A 13,619-nucleotide genomic window follows, 5' to 3' on the forward strand; every position below is an offset into this window, starting at 1 on the left:
ACTGTTGGAGGAGGAGCTGGTGGTGTTGTGACTGTTGGAGAAGGAGCTGCTGGTGTTAATTCGCCGACAACAGAATCTGATAGAATGTGATCTTTTCACTAACAAGTTATCGTGTTATGCGAGGGATTTTTAGCAAGTTTATATAAAGTTGTATTTTGGGGTTAGTAAGCGAGGAGGTAAGTGGGTGGTGGTGGTGGTGGTGGTGGGTGGTGGTGGGTGGTGGTGGTGGGGGGTGGTGGTGGTGGTGGAGGTGGTGGTGGGTGGTGGTAGGTGGTGGTGGAGGAGGCAGGTGGAGGTGGAGGCAGGTGGTGGAGGAGGCAGGTGGAGGCAGGTGGTTGTGGTTGTGGTGTGGAAGGAGGTAGGTGGTGGTGGTGGTGGAGGAGGGTCGCCGGGGTGGCCACCTTCAGTGTTGGTCTGTCGCCCGTGTGAGTGAGACGTACCACTGTGCGAGCTCCGGATGTTGGCCTGCCCACTGTGGCACCTGGCCTAACCAACCTTCCCCCACGCTCACACGTTTCGTGTGGCACTCTCCCCCCCCCCTCCCCCCTTCACTCTTAACAGCAACAGTGTACCCCCCCCCCCTTCCCATTCCCCGTGTGATAACGAGATTTAAAATTTATGTGATGATTATATATTTTTTTTACCTCAGAAACAAATCATTAGAAGTTCTGTGTGGTTTTTTTAGCTCTTCAATGCAAGTTTGAGGATAACAGTTGCAACACAGCTTGGAATGATATATACAAGTGCAGCAACTCAGTAGAAACGTCCCGAGGGAGGCGAAGCTTCACACGAAGGGGAAGTTATTAGTTTGTACATGTGGATATCAGGCGTAGAGGAGGCGCTGCCTGGGGGGCGCTGGAGCAGTGGGCGTGTGGTGCGGGCGTGGTGGCCCACCGGGTCAGCGGTGGTGCTCCTGGTGGTGGTTCTCAGTGCCCTCTGGGATGGGGGCGAGGGCCTGGACGAGGGGTCCTCGCCACCCCTGCCTCGCCAGCAGCAGTCTCCGCCCCTCGCCAGTGATATCCTTGCCCGTTATCCTGGCCAAGACGACTACATCAGTGAGTACCCCTCTCAGCATCTTCCCCTCGTAGCAGGCAGTTCCCCTTTAGCATCCCCCCCCCCCCCTCTCCGACATATATTATTTTTCATTTTATTTTTATTTAAGTACTTGAATTGACCCGAGTTGCAAGTTAGTGATATTAATTATCATTTTTGTTGTCGCTTTAATTGTAATTGATAAATGATTTGGACTGTTTTGACCTCAAGCGATTACGACTAAAGTCATTTATTTATCTTGTAGTGAGCTTTGATGCGGTTATTGACGATCGCACTACGAAGATGATGGCCACTTTAAACACAACTTTTTGGGAATATCTGTGGGAAAAAGTTCCTCTGTAGTTCCTATAGAATTACTCCAAGAGTTATTTCAGCAGTTCTGAAGCGCTTATATTCAGCGTTATTGCTCTGATTAAATATCTTGGGAATATCTTGTAATACTTAACTACACACACACACACACACTCAGGTTTGGATATATATATATATATATATATATATATATATATATATATATATATATATATATATATATATATATATATATATATATATATATATATATATATATATATATATATATATATATATATATATATATATATATATATATATATAAATAAGTGTGTGTGAGTTTACTCGTTCTCACCAACATTTATTTACCAATATGTACTTGCAGTGTCAAGTATGGACGCGCGCGCGTGCGCCCGGTACATGAATTTATTCCTACATGCGTCACTGGTGATGCGCAGGAGAGTAATAATGTGCGCATGTTTATACACTGTTTACATTGATCATAAACTAAAGCAAGAACAAGAACTTTTCAGGATTGTTCAAATAATTGTCTTCCTTTTCTTCGCCTGTACCAGGGGGGGGGGGAGCCTTGGCCCTCAAACTTGGGCGACAAAAATTAAGATTGAAAAAAATAAATTAGAAAGCATTATGAATGTTAAACTTGGGGGACAAAAACTATGGTTGGAAAAATTAAATTAGAAAGCATTATGAATATTAAAGCATTGATAACACAAGTGATAAGGCCTTCGACGGATATATAGACATTAAGATATATTCACACTGATACAGAACTATTGTGTATTAAACGTATTATGCTAATTTACTACGATCATACACGCAGTGAAATAACGCGAAGATTATCCATTATTTTTTATTATCAGGGGAAAACGCCAAGCCATTACGACTATAGCCCTGTGCAGGGGTCAGGATAAGGATTTGGGATGGGACGGGAGGAAAGGAATGGTGCCCAACCACTTACACGGTCGAGATTGAAAAGATTATCCAAGCCATCGAAAAGTGTTGCAAATTGTTCTCTTTAACATAAATAATAGATGGACAAATCCACAAGGGCCGCGATGAGGGACTCATTTATATTTGTTAATAAGATATATTAACTTCTGTGCGATATAAGATAAGATATATGTAACAATAATAAGATATATGTAACTTCTATTGTGATTTCTGTGCGTTTAAATAATATATAGTAATGCACATGCGTTTGTTAAACATTCTAACTGATATTAAGATTTTAAACGGAACATATTGTTACATTTCTGTGTTTTTTCTACGGATTTTAAAGTCTGAATATTATTACAATGACGATTTTCTTTATGAATTTCACCTTTAACTTTCCGAGTGATGTCGCACTGATATGTACACACACACAATGTTACATATACTAGTAGGTCAATAGTGGGGCAGTTCCTGTAGAGAGGGGCTCCTGTAGAGAGGTACTCCTGTAGAGAGGTGCTCCTGTAGAGAGGGGCGCTTGTAGAGAGGGACTCCTGTAGAGAGGGGCTCCTGTAGAGAGGGGCTCCTCTGGAGAGGGACTCCTGTAGAGAGGGGCTCCTGTAGAGAGGGGCTCCTGTAGAGAGGGACTCCTGTAGAGAGGGGCTCCTGTAGAGAGGGACTCCTGTAGAGAGGGGCTCCTGTAGAGAGGGGCTCCTGTAGAGGGGTGCTCCTGTAGAGAGGTACTCCTGTAGAGAGGGGCTCCTGTAGAGGGACTCCTGTAGAGGGACTCCTGTAGAGGGACTCCTGTAGAGAGGGACTCCTGTAGAGAGGGGCTCCTGTAGAGAGGTACTCCTGTAGAGAGGGACTCCTGTAGAGGGACTCCTGTAGAGGGACTCCTGTAGAGAGGGACTCCTGTAGAGAGGGGCTCCTGTAGAGAGGGGCTCCTGTAGATAGGGACTCCTGTAGAGAGGGGCTCCTGTAGAGAGGGGCTCCTGTAGAGAGGTGCTTCTGTAGAGAGGGACTCCTGTAGAGAGGGGCTCCTGTAGAGAGGTACTCCTGTAGAGAGGGGCTCCTGTAGAGAGGGGCTCCTGTAGAGAGGGACTCCTGTAGAGAGGGACTCCTGTAGAGAGGGGCTCCTGTAGAGAGGGACTCCTGTAGAGTGGGACTCCTGTAGAGAGGGGCTCCTCTGGAGAGGGACTCCTGTAGAGAAGGGCTCCTGTAGAGAGGTGCTTCTGTAGAGAGGGACTCCTGTAGAGAGGGGCTCCTGTAGAGAGGGGCTCCTCTGGAGAGGGACTCCTGTAGAGAAGGGCTCCTGTAGAGAGGTACTCCTGTAGAGAGGGGCTCCTGTAGAGTGGGACTCCTGTAGAGAGGGGCTCCTCTGGAGAGGGACTCCTGTAGAGAAGGGCTCCTGTAGAGAGGGGCTCCTGTAGAGAGGTGCTCCTGTAGAGAGGTGCTCCTGTAGAGAGAGACTCCTGTAGAGAGGGGCTCCTGTAGAGAGGGGCTCCTGTAGAGAGGGGCTCCTGTAGAGAGGGACTCCTGTAGAGAGGGACTCCTGTAGAGAGGTGCTCCTGTAGAGAGGGACTCCCGTAGAGAGCGACTCCTGTAGAGAGGTACTCCCGTAGCGAGGGACTCCCATAGAGAGGGGCTCCTGTAGAGAGGGACTCCTGTAGAGAGGGACTCCTGTAGAGAGGGGCTCCTGTAGAGAGGGGCTCCTGTAGAGAGGGGCTCCTGTAGAGAGGTACTCCTGTAGAGAGGGACTCCCATAGAGAGGGGCTCCTGTAGAGAGGGACTCCTGTAGAGAGGGACTCCTGTAGAGAGGGGCTCCTGTAGAGAGGTACTCCTGTAGAGAGGGGCTCCTGTAGAGAGGGGCTCCTGTAGAGAGGGGCTCCTGTAGAGAGCAGCTCCCATATAATTATAATTGCTGTGTTGGCAAAATGACATTCACTGCTCCGGATCACTCCTGTAAACCGACCGTAAACTAACTAAAGCATCAAACCCTGTCTCACAAGGCAGCTTCACCAGCTGTGTAAAGCCCCGTCCATGATAAGAGACAGCGTCTGGTACTCTGAGTTTACCTGGGGGTAGATGTCTCCGTAGCTGGTACTCTTAGTTTACCTGAGGGTAGATGTCTCCGTAGCTGGTACTCTGAGTTTACCTGGGGGTAGATGTCTCCGTAGCTGGTACTCTTAGTTTACCTGGGGGTAGGTGTCGCCGTAGCTGGTACTCTGAGTTTACCTGGGGGTAAATGTCCCCGTAGCTGGTACTCTTAGTTTACCTGGGGGTAAATGTCTCCGTAGCTGGTACTCTTAGTTTACCTGGGGGTACATGTCTCCGTAGCTGGTACTCTTAGTTTACCTGGGGGTAAATGTCTCCGTAGCTGGTACTCTTAGTTTACCTGGGGGTAGATGTCTCTGTAGCTGGTACTCTGAGTTTAACTGGGGGGTACATGTCTCCGTAGCTGGTACTCTTAGTTTACCTGGGGGTAAATGTCTCCGTAGCTGGTACTCTTAGTTTACCTGGGGGTAAATGTCTCCGTAGCTGGTACTCTTAGTTTACCTGGGGGTACATGTCTCCGTAGCTGGTACTCTTAGTTTACCTGGGGGTAAATGTCTCCGTAGCTGGTACTCTTAGTTTACCTGGGGGTAGATGTCTCTGTAGCTGGTACTCTGAGTTTAACTGGGGGGTACATGTCTCCGTAGCTGGTACTCTTAGTTTACCTGGGGGAAATGTCTCCGTAGCTGGTACTCTTAGTTTACCTGGGGGTAAATGTCTCCGTAGCTGGTACTCTTAGTTTACCTGGGGGTAAATGTCTCCGTAGCTGGTACTCTTAGTTTACCTGGGGGGGGGGTTACATGTCTCCGTAGCTGGTACTCTTAGTTTACCTGGGGGTAAATGTCTCCGTAGCTGGTACTCTTAGTTTACCTGGGGGTAAATGTCTCCGTAGCTGGTACTCTTAGTTTACCTGGGGGTACATGTCTCCGTAGCTGGTACTCTTAGTTTACCTGGGGGTAAATGTCTCCGTAGCTGGTACTCTTAGTTTACCTGGGGGTAGATGTCTCTGTAGCTGGTACTCTGAGTTTAACTGGGGGGTACATGTCTCCGTAGCTGGTACTCTTAGTTTACCTGGGGGAAATGTCTCCGTAGCTGGTACTCTTAGTTTACCTGGGGGTAAATGTCTCCGTAGCTGGTACTCTTAGTTTACCTGGGGGTAAATGTCTCCGTAGCTGGTACTCTTAGTTTACCTGGGGGGGGTTACATGTCTCCGTAGCTGGTACTCTTAGTTTACCTGGGGGTAAATGTCTCCGTAGCTGGTACTCTTAGTTTACCTGGGGGGGTACATGTCTCCGTTGCTGGTACTCTTAGTTTACCTGGGGGTAAATGTCTCCGTAGCTGGTACTCTTAGTTTACCTGGGGGGGTACATGTCTCCGTAGCTGGTACTCTTAGTTTACCTGGGGGTAAATGTCTCGTCGTATACTCCACTAGGAACATATATAACCATACCTGGGCCGGTGACCACCAAGTCTCCCTATAATCTCTTTAATAAGAACCTCGGAATTTCATATTAGTTTTGTAGTTAATACGAATGGAAATGTTTTCATTGTCATAGTAGGAAATTAGGATGAAAGTAAATTAGGTGGTTGGGGGTTTATATGCGTTTTAAAATGTTTATCTCTGCACGTTATGTTAACCTCTCTGTGGTAATATATATATATATATATATATATATATATATATATATATATATATATATATATATATATATATATATATATATATATATATATATATATATATATATATATATTGGTAGCAGTCTTGTAAACATATGTTGTTGTATTTGACGGAAAGTGTAAGATTATTAATTCTAATACGAATCTTCTCAATATTTCTTACGTTTTTCTTCACAGTCAAGGGTAATTGAAAAATTAGCTCTCCAAAATTCTTCTTTTATTTGGTCTGACCCCTGAACGTCAGGCATCAAACCAATGGAGAAACACCAACATCGTCGAAGACCTCCGTACTCGAATCGACCAACACCTCGACATCCTTACAGATCAACATCGCCACAGCACCGAAACCAGGATCATCAAGAAACTGACCGCATTATTTGGAGGACCTATGACGATTCTACGACCCAGAGATGGCTTCTTAAACCTTGTTGAAATCAACTTCTCTGAGGACCAAATCGCTCTCTTAAATCTAGATATAAACTGTCACGTTATGTCCAGACCTAAGTGAGATGGCCCAGAAAGTGGAGTTGGAGAGCCTATTGGACGACATATTCGACCTCGAGACACAAAAGAAGGTTACCACTAACGACCCCTTGCAAGGGGAACTTATTGCAGAAGGGGGAAAGACTCGAGGTAACTACAGTATGGCGTATGGGGTTCGGGCCTCTGCGTCTTCGGGTTGGGTCGTCTTCCGGCTGTGGCCTCCTCCGGCCCCAAGCCTGGGCGTTCGCGCCCGCCGCGATCCGCTCCGAGGACATTTTCAGGTGGGGAGTTTGACTGGGGCGGTACATCTGTCAAATGATAACGCAGGTATCCTAAGGCCAGCTCAGCGTGGACAGAAACCTCGCATAGAACAATAGGGCACTATACTATCCCCCGAGCTCAAAGCAGCAGCAAAGAACCTTCGTGAGAATAAGGAGATAGTCGTCAGGAGAGGTGACAAGTCGCCAATATACGTTATTATTAAAAAAGACGAATATCTGACAAAAGTGAACCTCATACTCTCCGACCAAACTAAATTCCAAAGGTAACGAAGGACACTACAGCCAAATTGAAAACGAAGGTAAACAATTTGATCGAAACTGTAAACGCCAAGAAATCTGGACTCCACCTGCTAAAGGTTATTGGGGAATACAAACCTGGTTATGCGTATGGGAATGTCAAGACACATAAGCCTGGAAACCCATTTCGGCCAATCATCAGCCAGATACCCACACCCACATACAGACTGGCTAAGAGACTCAACTACTTGCTGACTCCTTATGTACCTTGTGCTTTCAGCCTGAAATCTCCAAAGGAATTTGTTGATTTACTGCGGGAAGCACGGGCCACTGGGATAAGAACCTCGTTGGATGAAGAGTCACTGTTTACCAACGTACCTTGTGGATGAATCAATCGGGATGATGATGGACAGTGTATTTTGATCCGGCTTGTACTCCTCTTGACATACCAGAAAACATATTAAGAAAGCTATTTCAAGCCTGCACTAAAGATGTACCCTTCAAGAGTCCAGATGGGCACATGTATAAGCATGTAGATGGGGTCGCCATGGGTTCTCCCCTAGGTGTCCTGTTTGCGAACCTCTACATGGGTACCATCGAACAGGCTAGGGTCTTAGTTGACATTGACTTGAAACCTGCCATATACTGAAGGTATGGAGACGACATTTTTATGCAGGTACCTAAATGCTGAAGAAGGCAACACTGCCTGCCATCCCTGCAGCACTGTCTGCCATCCCTGCAACATGGCCTGCAACACGGCCTGCCGTCCTCCGCAACATGGCCTGCAACTCCCCCCCCCCCTCCCCCCGCAACATGGCGAGATTCCGGGGCGAGACGACCCAACAACTCAGGTGAATGGGCAGTCTGGGCTGGCCTCCCAAGCCAGCAACAACACCATTGCCAGCGCCTCTGATATCCTGCTTGGACACGTGCATGCTTAATAATACTCTTGTGTGATTCTGTGCGTGCGCTTGTGTAGCCCTTGCCTGGAACTGTGTGTGTTTACTCGTCTACTTGTGCTTGTGGGGGTTGAGCTTGGGCTCTTTGGTCCCGACTCTCAACCGTCAGTCTACTGGTGTACAGATTCCTGAGGTTCTCGAGCTCTATCATATCTACATTTGAAACTGTGTATGGAGTCAGCCTCCACCACATCACTTCCTAGTGCTTTCCATTTACTAACTACTCTCACATTGAAACGTTCTTTCTAACGTCTCTATGGCTCATTTGGGTACTCAGCTTCCACCTGTGTACCGTTGTGCGTGTACCACCCGTGTTAAATAGTCCATCCTTGTCTACTCTGTCAATTTCCCTGAGAATTTTGTATGTGGTGATCATGTCTCCCCAAGCTCTTCTGTCTTCCAGCGAAGTGAGGTGCAGTTCACGCACCCTTTCTTCATAACTCATGCCTCTTAGTTATGGGACTAACTTAATGGCATACCTTTGAACCTTTTCCAGCTTCGTCTTGTGCTTGACAAGGTACGGGTTCCATGCTGGGTCCCCATACTTTAGGATTGGTCTTACATACGTAGCATACAAGGTTCGGAAAGATTCCTTACACAGGTTTCTGAAGGCAGTTCTGATGTTATCCAACCTTGCATACGCCGCAGATTTTTTTCTTTTGATGTTGGCTTCAGGAGAAAAGTTTGGTGTGAAATCAACTCCTAAATCTATTTTCTCTGTCCGTTTCGTGAAGGACTTCATCTCCTATTCTGTATTCAGTGTCTGGCCTCCTGTTTCCTCCGCCTAGTTTCATCCTAAGTTTCATGTGTACTCACCTAGTTGTGCTTGTTGGGGTTGAGCTTCGTCTCTTTCGTCCGGCTGCCTCTCGACTATCAATCTACCAGTGTACAGATTCTTGAGCCTGTTATACTCTATCATATCTACATTTGAAGCTGTGTATGGAGTCAGCCTCCACCACATCACTTCCTAATGCATTACATTTGTCTTCTACTCTGACACTGAAAAAAATCTTTCTAACGTTTCTATGGCTCATCTGGGCACTCAATTCCCACTTATGTGTGTGTGTGTGTGTGTGTGTGTACTCACCTAATGAGAGGTGGTGTGTGTGTGTGTGTGGAGTGAGGTGGTGTGTGTGTGTGAGGTGGAGAGGTGTGTGTGTGTGTGTGTGTGAGTGTGTGTGTGTATGTGTGTGTGTGTGTGTGTGTGTGTGTGTGTGTGTGTGTGTGTGTGTGTGTGTGTGTGTGTGTGTGTGTTTGAAGCGCTCTTGAACACGTTCACATTTAATTATTCCGCAGGCAATCCGCTTTGAATATTGTACATTACCGTCCACAGCCCCTTATCCCCGGGCCTCGCCTACCATTATCGGATCCCAGTTTACACACCGCCTCGCAGGGGGTGACGATACTCGTGTTCTCTGGCAGCTCCAACTGCCTACTCGACCATGCCACAGTGCTCCATGTATCCTCGACTACCAAGTACCCACCCACCCAGGTGGGCACACTGCCCATAAGTGGCGTTGGTTCGACGTAGAAGTAGCTTATCCCGGAGCTTATCCCGGAGCTCCGGGATAAGCTCAGTGGCTTATCCCGGAGCACTCCGGACGCCCCAGCGCGTCCCTAACACTAATGCCCCCCCACCCCTCGGAGTGTTCCATCGACTTGGACTGGTCGGTAGAGTACCGACTTTGATTCTTGTAGAGTCGGCGTTCGAGCCCCGATGATCTAAGGAGCTATGACCACCGTTCCTTCACCCCCCCCCCCTCACCCCTCTCACTCCTCATATCCGAACTCCATAGGCTAACACCTCATGTATGTGCTATAATCATACTGGTTAAGTTTCCTCTCATAATTACCTCCCCTCACCATCCATGAGGTATACGTAAACATAAATGAGTGCTGTAAACCAGTGGTAGACTCCGTCACCTGAGGATACAGGGACTAAAAATACCCTCATTAAAGGACCCCAAATCCTTGTTTACTAAAAAAAAAAAAAGGAAATCCAATTTAGCTATTGTTTTGAGGTTTTAAGTTTTTTGAAGAATTTTGAATTATTTTTTGTCGCGAATGGGCGCTCCCAATTGTTATTTGTTATAACAGAGATATGTGTGACTTTTTGTGTGAGTTGTCGACACAACTACATAGTTTACAGTCATATACCAGATGTGTGAGTTGTCGACACAACTGCATAGTTTACAGTCATATACCAGATGTGTAAGTTGTCGACACAACTGCATAGTTTACAGTCATATACCAGATGTGTGAGTTGTCGACACAACTGCATAGTTTACAGTCATATACCAGATGTGTAAGTTGTCGACACAACTGCATAGTTTACAGTCATATACCAGATGTGTAAGTTGTCGACATAACTGCATAGTTTACAGTCATATACCAGATGTGTGAGTTGTCGACATAACTGCATAGTTTACAGTCATATACCAGATGTGTGAGTTGTCGACATAACTACATAGTTTCAATGGCAACCTGTTGCCAGAAAACGCATTTTTTTGGGGTAACCTTTACTTGTTGATAGTTTTAGTTATTGACAGAACTGTGTGTGAAGCTTTTTGTAGCGTGTAAATGTGTTTATATTATTATTTTATATCTTTGTGAATGACTGCGTTTGATATTCACTGACGCGAAGGTCAAATTTTGAGGGCGACTGTGGGACTTAATTTTTTTATGATTACCAAAATGAGTTGTATACCTTTGAATATAAAACTAATGACCTAATCGCCCTGTGCGAGGAGTCATCAGGCATTTACGCCACCAATGACGAAACCGGTACATCTTCCTATAATCACGAATGCTGTCATTTTTTGTTCATTTATTGCACGGTTTGCGAGCTTTGGAAGTTCACAACCTATCGTTAGTATTGTAACAAACAGCCTTGTAACGGTGAACTGTTTAATGGTTTACGGTGAACTGTTTAATGGTTTACGGTGAACTGTTTAATGGTTTACGGTGAACTGTTTAATGGTTTACGGTGAACTGTTTAATGGTTTACGGTGAACTGTAAACACAACTGCCGTGGGAAGATTTACTGATAATCTTCGCTTTTCAAGATTGTTACAATATTAACATTTCAGCACGAGTAATTAGCATATTGGCATGTAATGGTGTCACTTGTCAACATTATTGACAAGTGTCATGATCCATGTCACTTGTCAGTCATGTTGAGCAGGTGACATGCAGCCTCCTCCCAGCATACTGGTGTGACAGGAGGAGCAGTACCAGGGGCGGTATAATTATCAGGAGAACGTGCTAAGACGATTACAGTGAGATACCGTGCAAGTTCTCGTTCCTAGAGGCTGAGGGACGGTGAATCTTGGCCCGGAGGCGCCGGATGTTTTAAAGACAAACACGCGCAACAACGAATATCAAACAAGACCCAAACAGGCTTCAAGCAAACAAACAAGATCCAAGCAAACAAACTAGATCAAAAAGAGGCTTCAAGCAAACAAACAAGATCCAAACAGGCTTCAAGCAAACAAACAAGATCCAAACAGGCTTCAAGCAAACAAACAAGATCCAAGCAAACAAACAAGATCCAAACAGGCTCCAAGCAAACAAACAAGATCCAAGCAAACAAACAAGATCCAAACAAGCTTCAAGCAAACAAACAAGATCCAAGCAAACAAACAAGATCCAAACAGGCTCCAAGCAAACAAACAAGATCCAAGCAAACAAACAAGATCCAAACAAGGCTTCAAGCAAACAAACAAAATCCAAGCAAACAAACAAGACCCAAACAAGCTTCAAGCAAACAAACAAGATCCAAGCAAACAAACAAGATCCAAACAGGCTCCAAGCAAACACTAGGCAACAACCATACTGGTACTAAACTAGTGCCAAACAAGCACAAATTTGATACAAATAGACACCAAACATGTGCCGAACAAACAGCCACCAAACAAGCACCAAACAACTCCCCAAACAAGCCGAGGCAGAGGCATAAATAACGTCAATATTGCAGCTCTTTAATTTTCAACAAATACGCCGAGATTGTCAATGAAGTGGTCGAGTCTGTGAAACACAACAACCCCGTATATAGTGAGAACACTGGTGGTGTGCCTGTCCTCACGCTTAATGCACCGGTGTTGTGCCTGTCCTCACGCTTAATGCACTGGTGTTGTGCCTGTCCTCACGCTTAATACACTGGTGTTGTGCCTGTCCTCACGCTTAATACACCGGTGTTGTGCCTGTCCTCACGCTTAATACACCGGTGTTGTGCCTGTCCTCACGCTTAATACACCGGTGTTGTGCCTGTCCTCACGCTTAATACACCGGTGTTGTGCCTGTCCTCACGCTTAATGCACCGGTGTTGTGCCTGTCCTCACGCTTAATACACCGGTGTTGTGCCTGTCCTCACGCTTAATACACCGGTGTTGTGCCTGTCCTCACGCTTAATACACCGGTGTTGTGCCTGTCCTCACGCTTAATGCACCGGTGTTGTGCCTGTCCTCACGCTTAATACACCGGTGTTGTGCCTGTCCTCACGCTTAATACACCGGTGTTGTGCCTGTCCTCACGCTTAATGCACCGGTGTTGTGCCTGTCCTCACGCTTAATGCACCGGTGTTGTGCCTGTCCTCACGCTTAATACACCGGTGTTGTGCCTGTCCTCACGCTTAATACACCGGTGTTGTGCCTGTCCTCACGCTTAATGCACCGGTGTTGTGCCTGTCCTCACGCTTAATACACCGGTGTTGTGCCTGTCCTCACGCTTAATGCACCGGTGTTGTGCCTGTCCTCACGCTTAATACACCGGTGTTGTGCCTGTCCTCACGCTTAATACACCGGTGTTGTGCCTGTCCTCACGCTTAATGCACCGGTGTTGTGCCTGTCCTCACGCTTAATGCACCGGTGTTGTGCATGTCCTCACGCTTAATACACCGGTGTTGTGCCTGTCCTCACGCTTAATACACCGGTGTTGTGCCTGTCCTCACGCTTAATACACCGGTGTTGTGCCTGTCCTCACGCTTAATGCACCGGTGTTGTGCCTGTCCTCACGCTTAATACACCGGTGTTGTGCCTGTCCTCACGCTTAATGCACCGGTGTTGTCCATGTCCTCACGCTTAATACACCGGTGTTGTGCCTGTCCTCACGCTTAATACACCGGTGTTGTGCCTGTCCTCACGCTTAATACACCGGTGTTGTGCCTGTCCTCACGCTTAATACACCGGTGTTGTGCCTGTCCTCACGCTTAATGCACCGGTGTTGTGCCTGTCCTCACGCTTAATACACCGGTGTTGTGCCTGTCCTCACGCTTAATGCACCGGTGTTGTGCCTGTCCTCACGCTTAATACACCGGTGTTGTGCCTGTCCTCACGCTTAATACACCGGTGTTGTGCCTGTCCTCACGCTTAATACACCGGTGTTGTGCCTGTCCTCACGCTTAATACACCGGTGTTGTGCCTGTCCTCACGCTTAATGCACCGGTGTTGTGCCTGTCCTCACGCTTAATACACCGGTGTTGTGCCTGTCCTCACGCTTAATACACCGGTGTTGTGCCTCTCCTCACGCTTAATGCACCGGTGTTGTGCCTGTCCTCACGCTTAATGCACCGGTGTGTTGACGCTTCTCCACCACCTGTGTCCATTCATAAATCCTGCCATATTCCCAGGTT

The 13,619-nt window shown here is 46.7% G+C and overlaps 1 protein-coding gene across 2 annotated transcripts in view; it reads left to right on the forward strand.

The window, feature by feature from the left end:
* The first annotated feature begins 671 nt into the window (after positions 1 to 671).
* LOC123751784 (protein turtle homolog A) overlaps positions 672 to 13,619 on the forward strand; it is a 275,677-nt gene continuing 262,729 nt past the window's right edge. For both annotated transcript variants that reach the window (XM_069322450.1, XM_069322451.1), the window contains exon 1: positions 672 to 1,055. In XM_069322450.1, the coding sequence (XP_069178551.1) occupies positions 815 to 1,055 (241 nt within the window). In that variant the 5' untranslated portion in view covers positions 672 to 814. The remainder of the gene's footprint in view (positions 1,056 to 13,619) is intronic.

This window comes from Procambarus clarkii, chromosome 11 (assembly GCF_040958095.1).
Source record: "Procambarus clarkii isolate CNS0578487 chromosome 11, FALCON_Pclarkii_2.0, whole genome shotgun sequence".
Classification (NCBI taxonomy): Eukaryota; Metazoa; Arthropoda; class Malacostraca; order Decapoda; family Cambaridae; genus Procambarus; species Procambarus clarkii.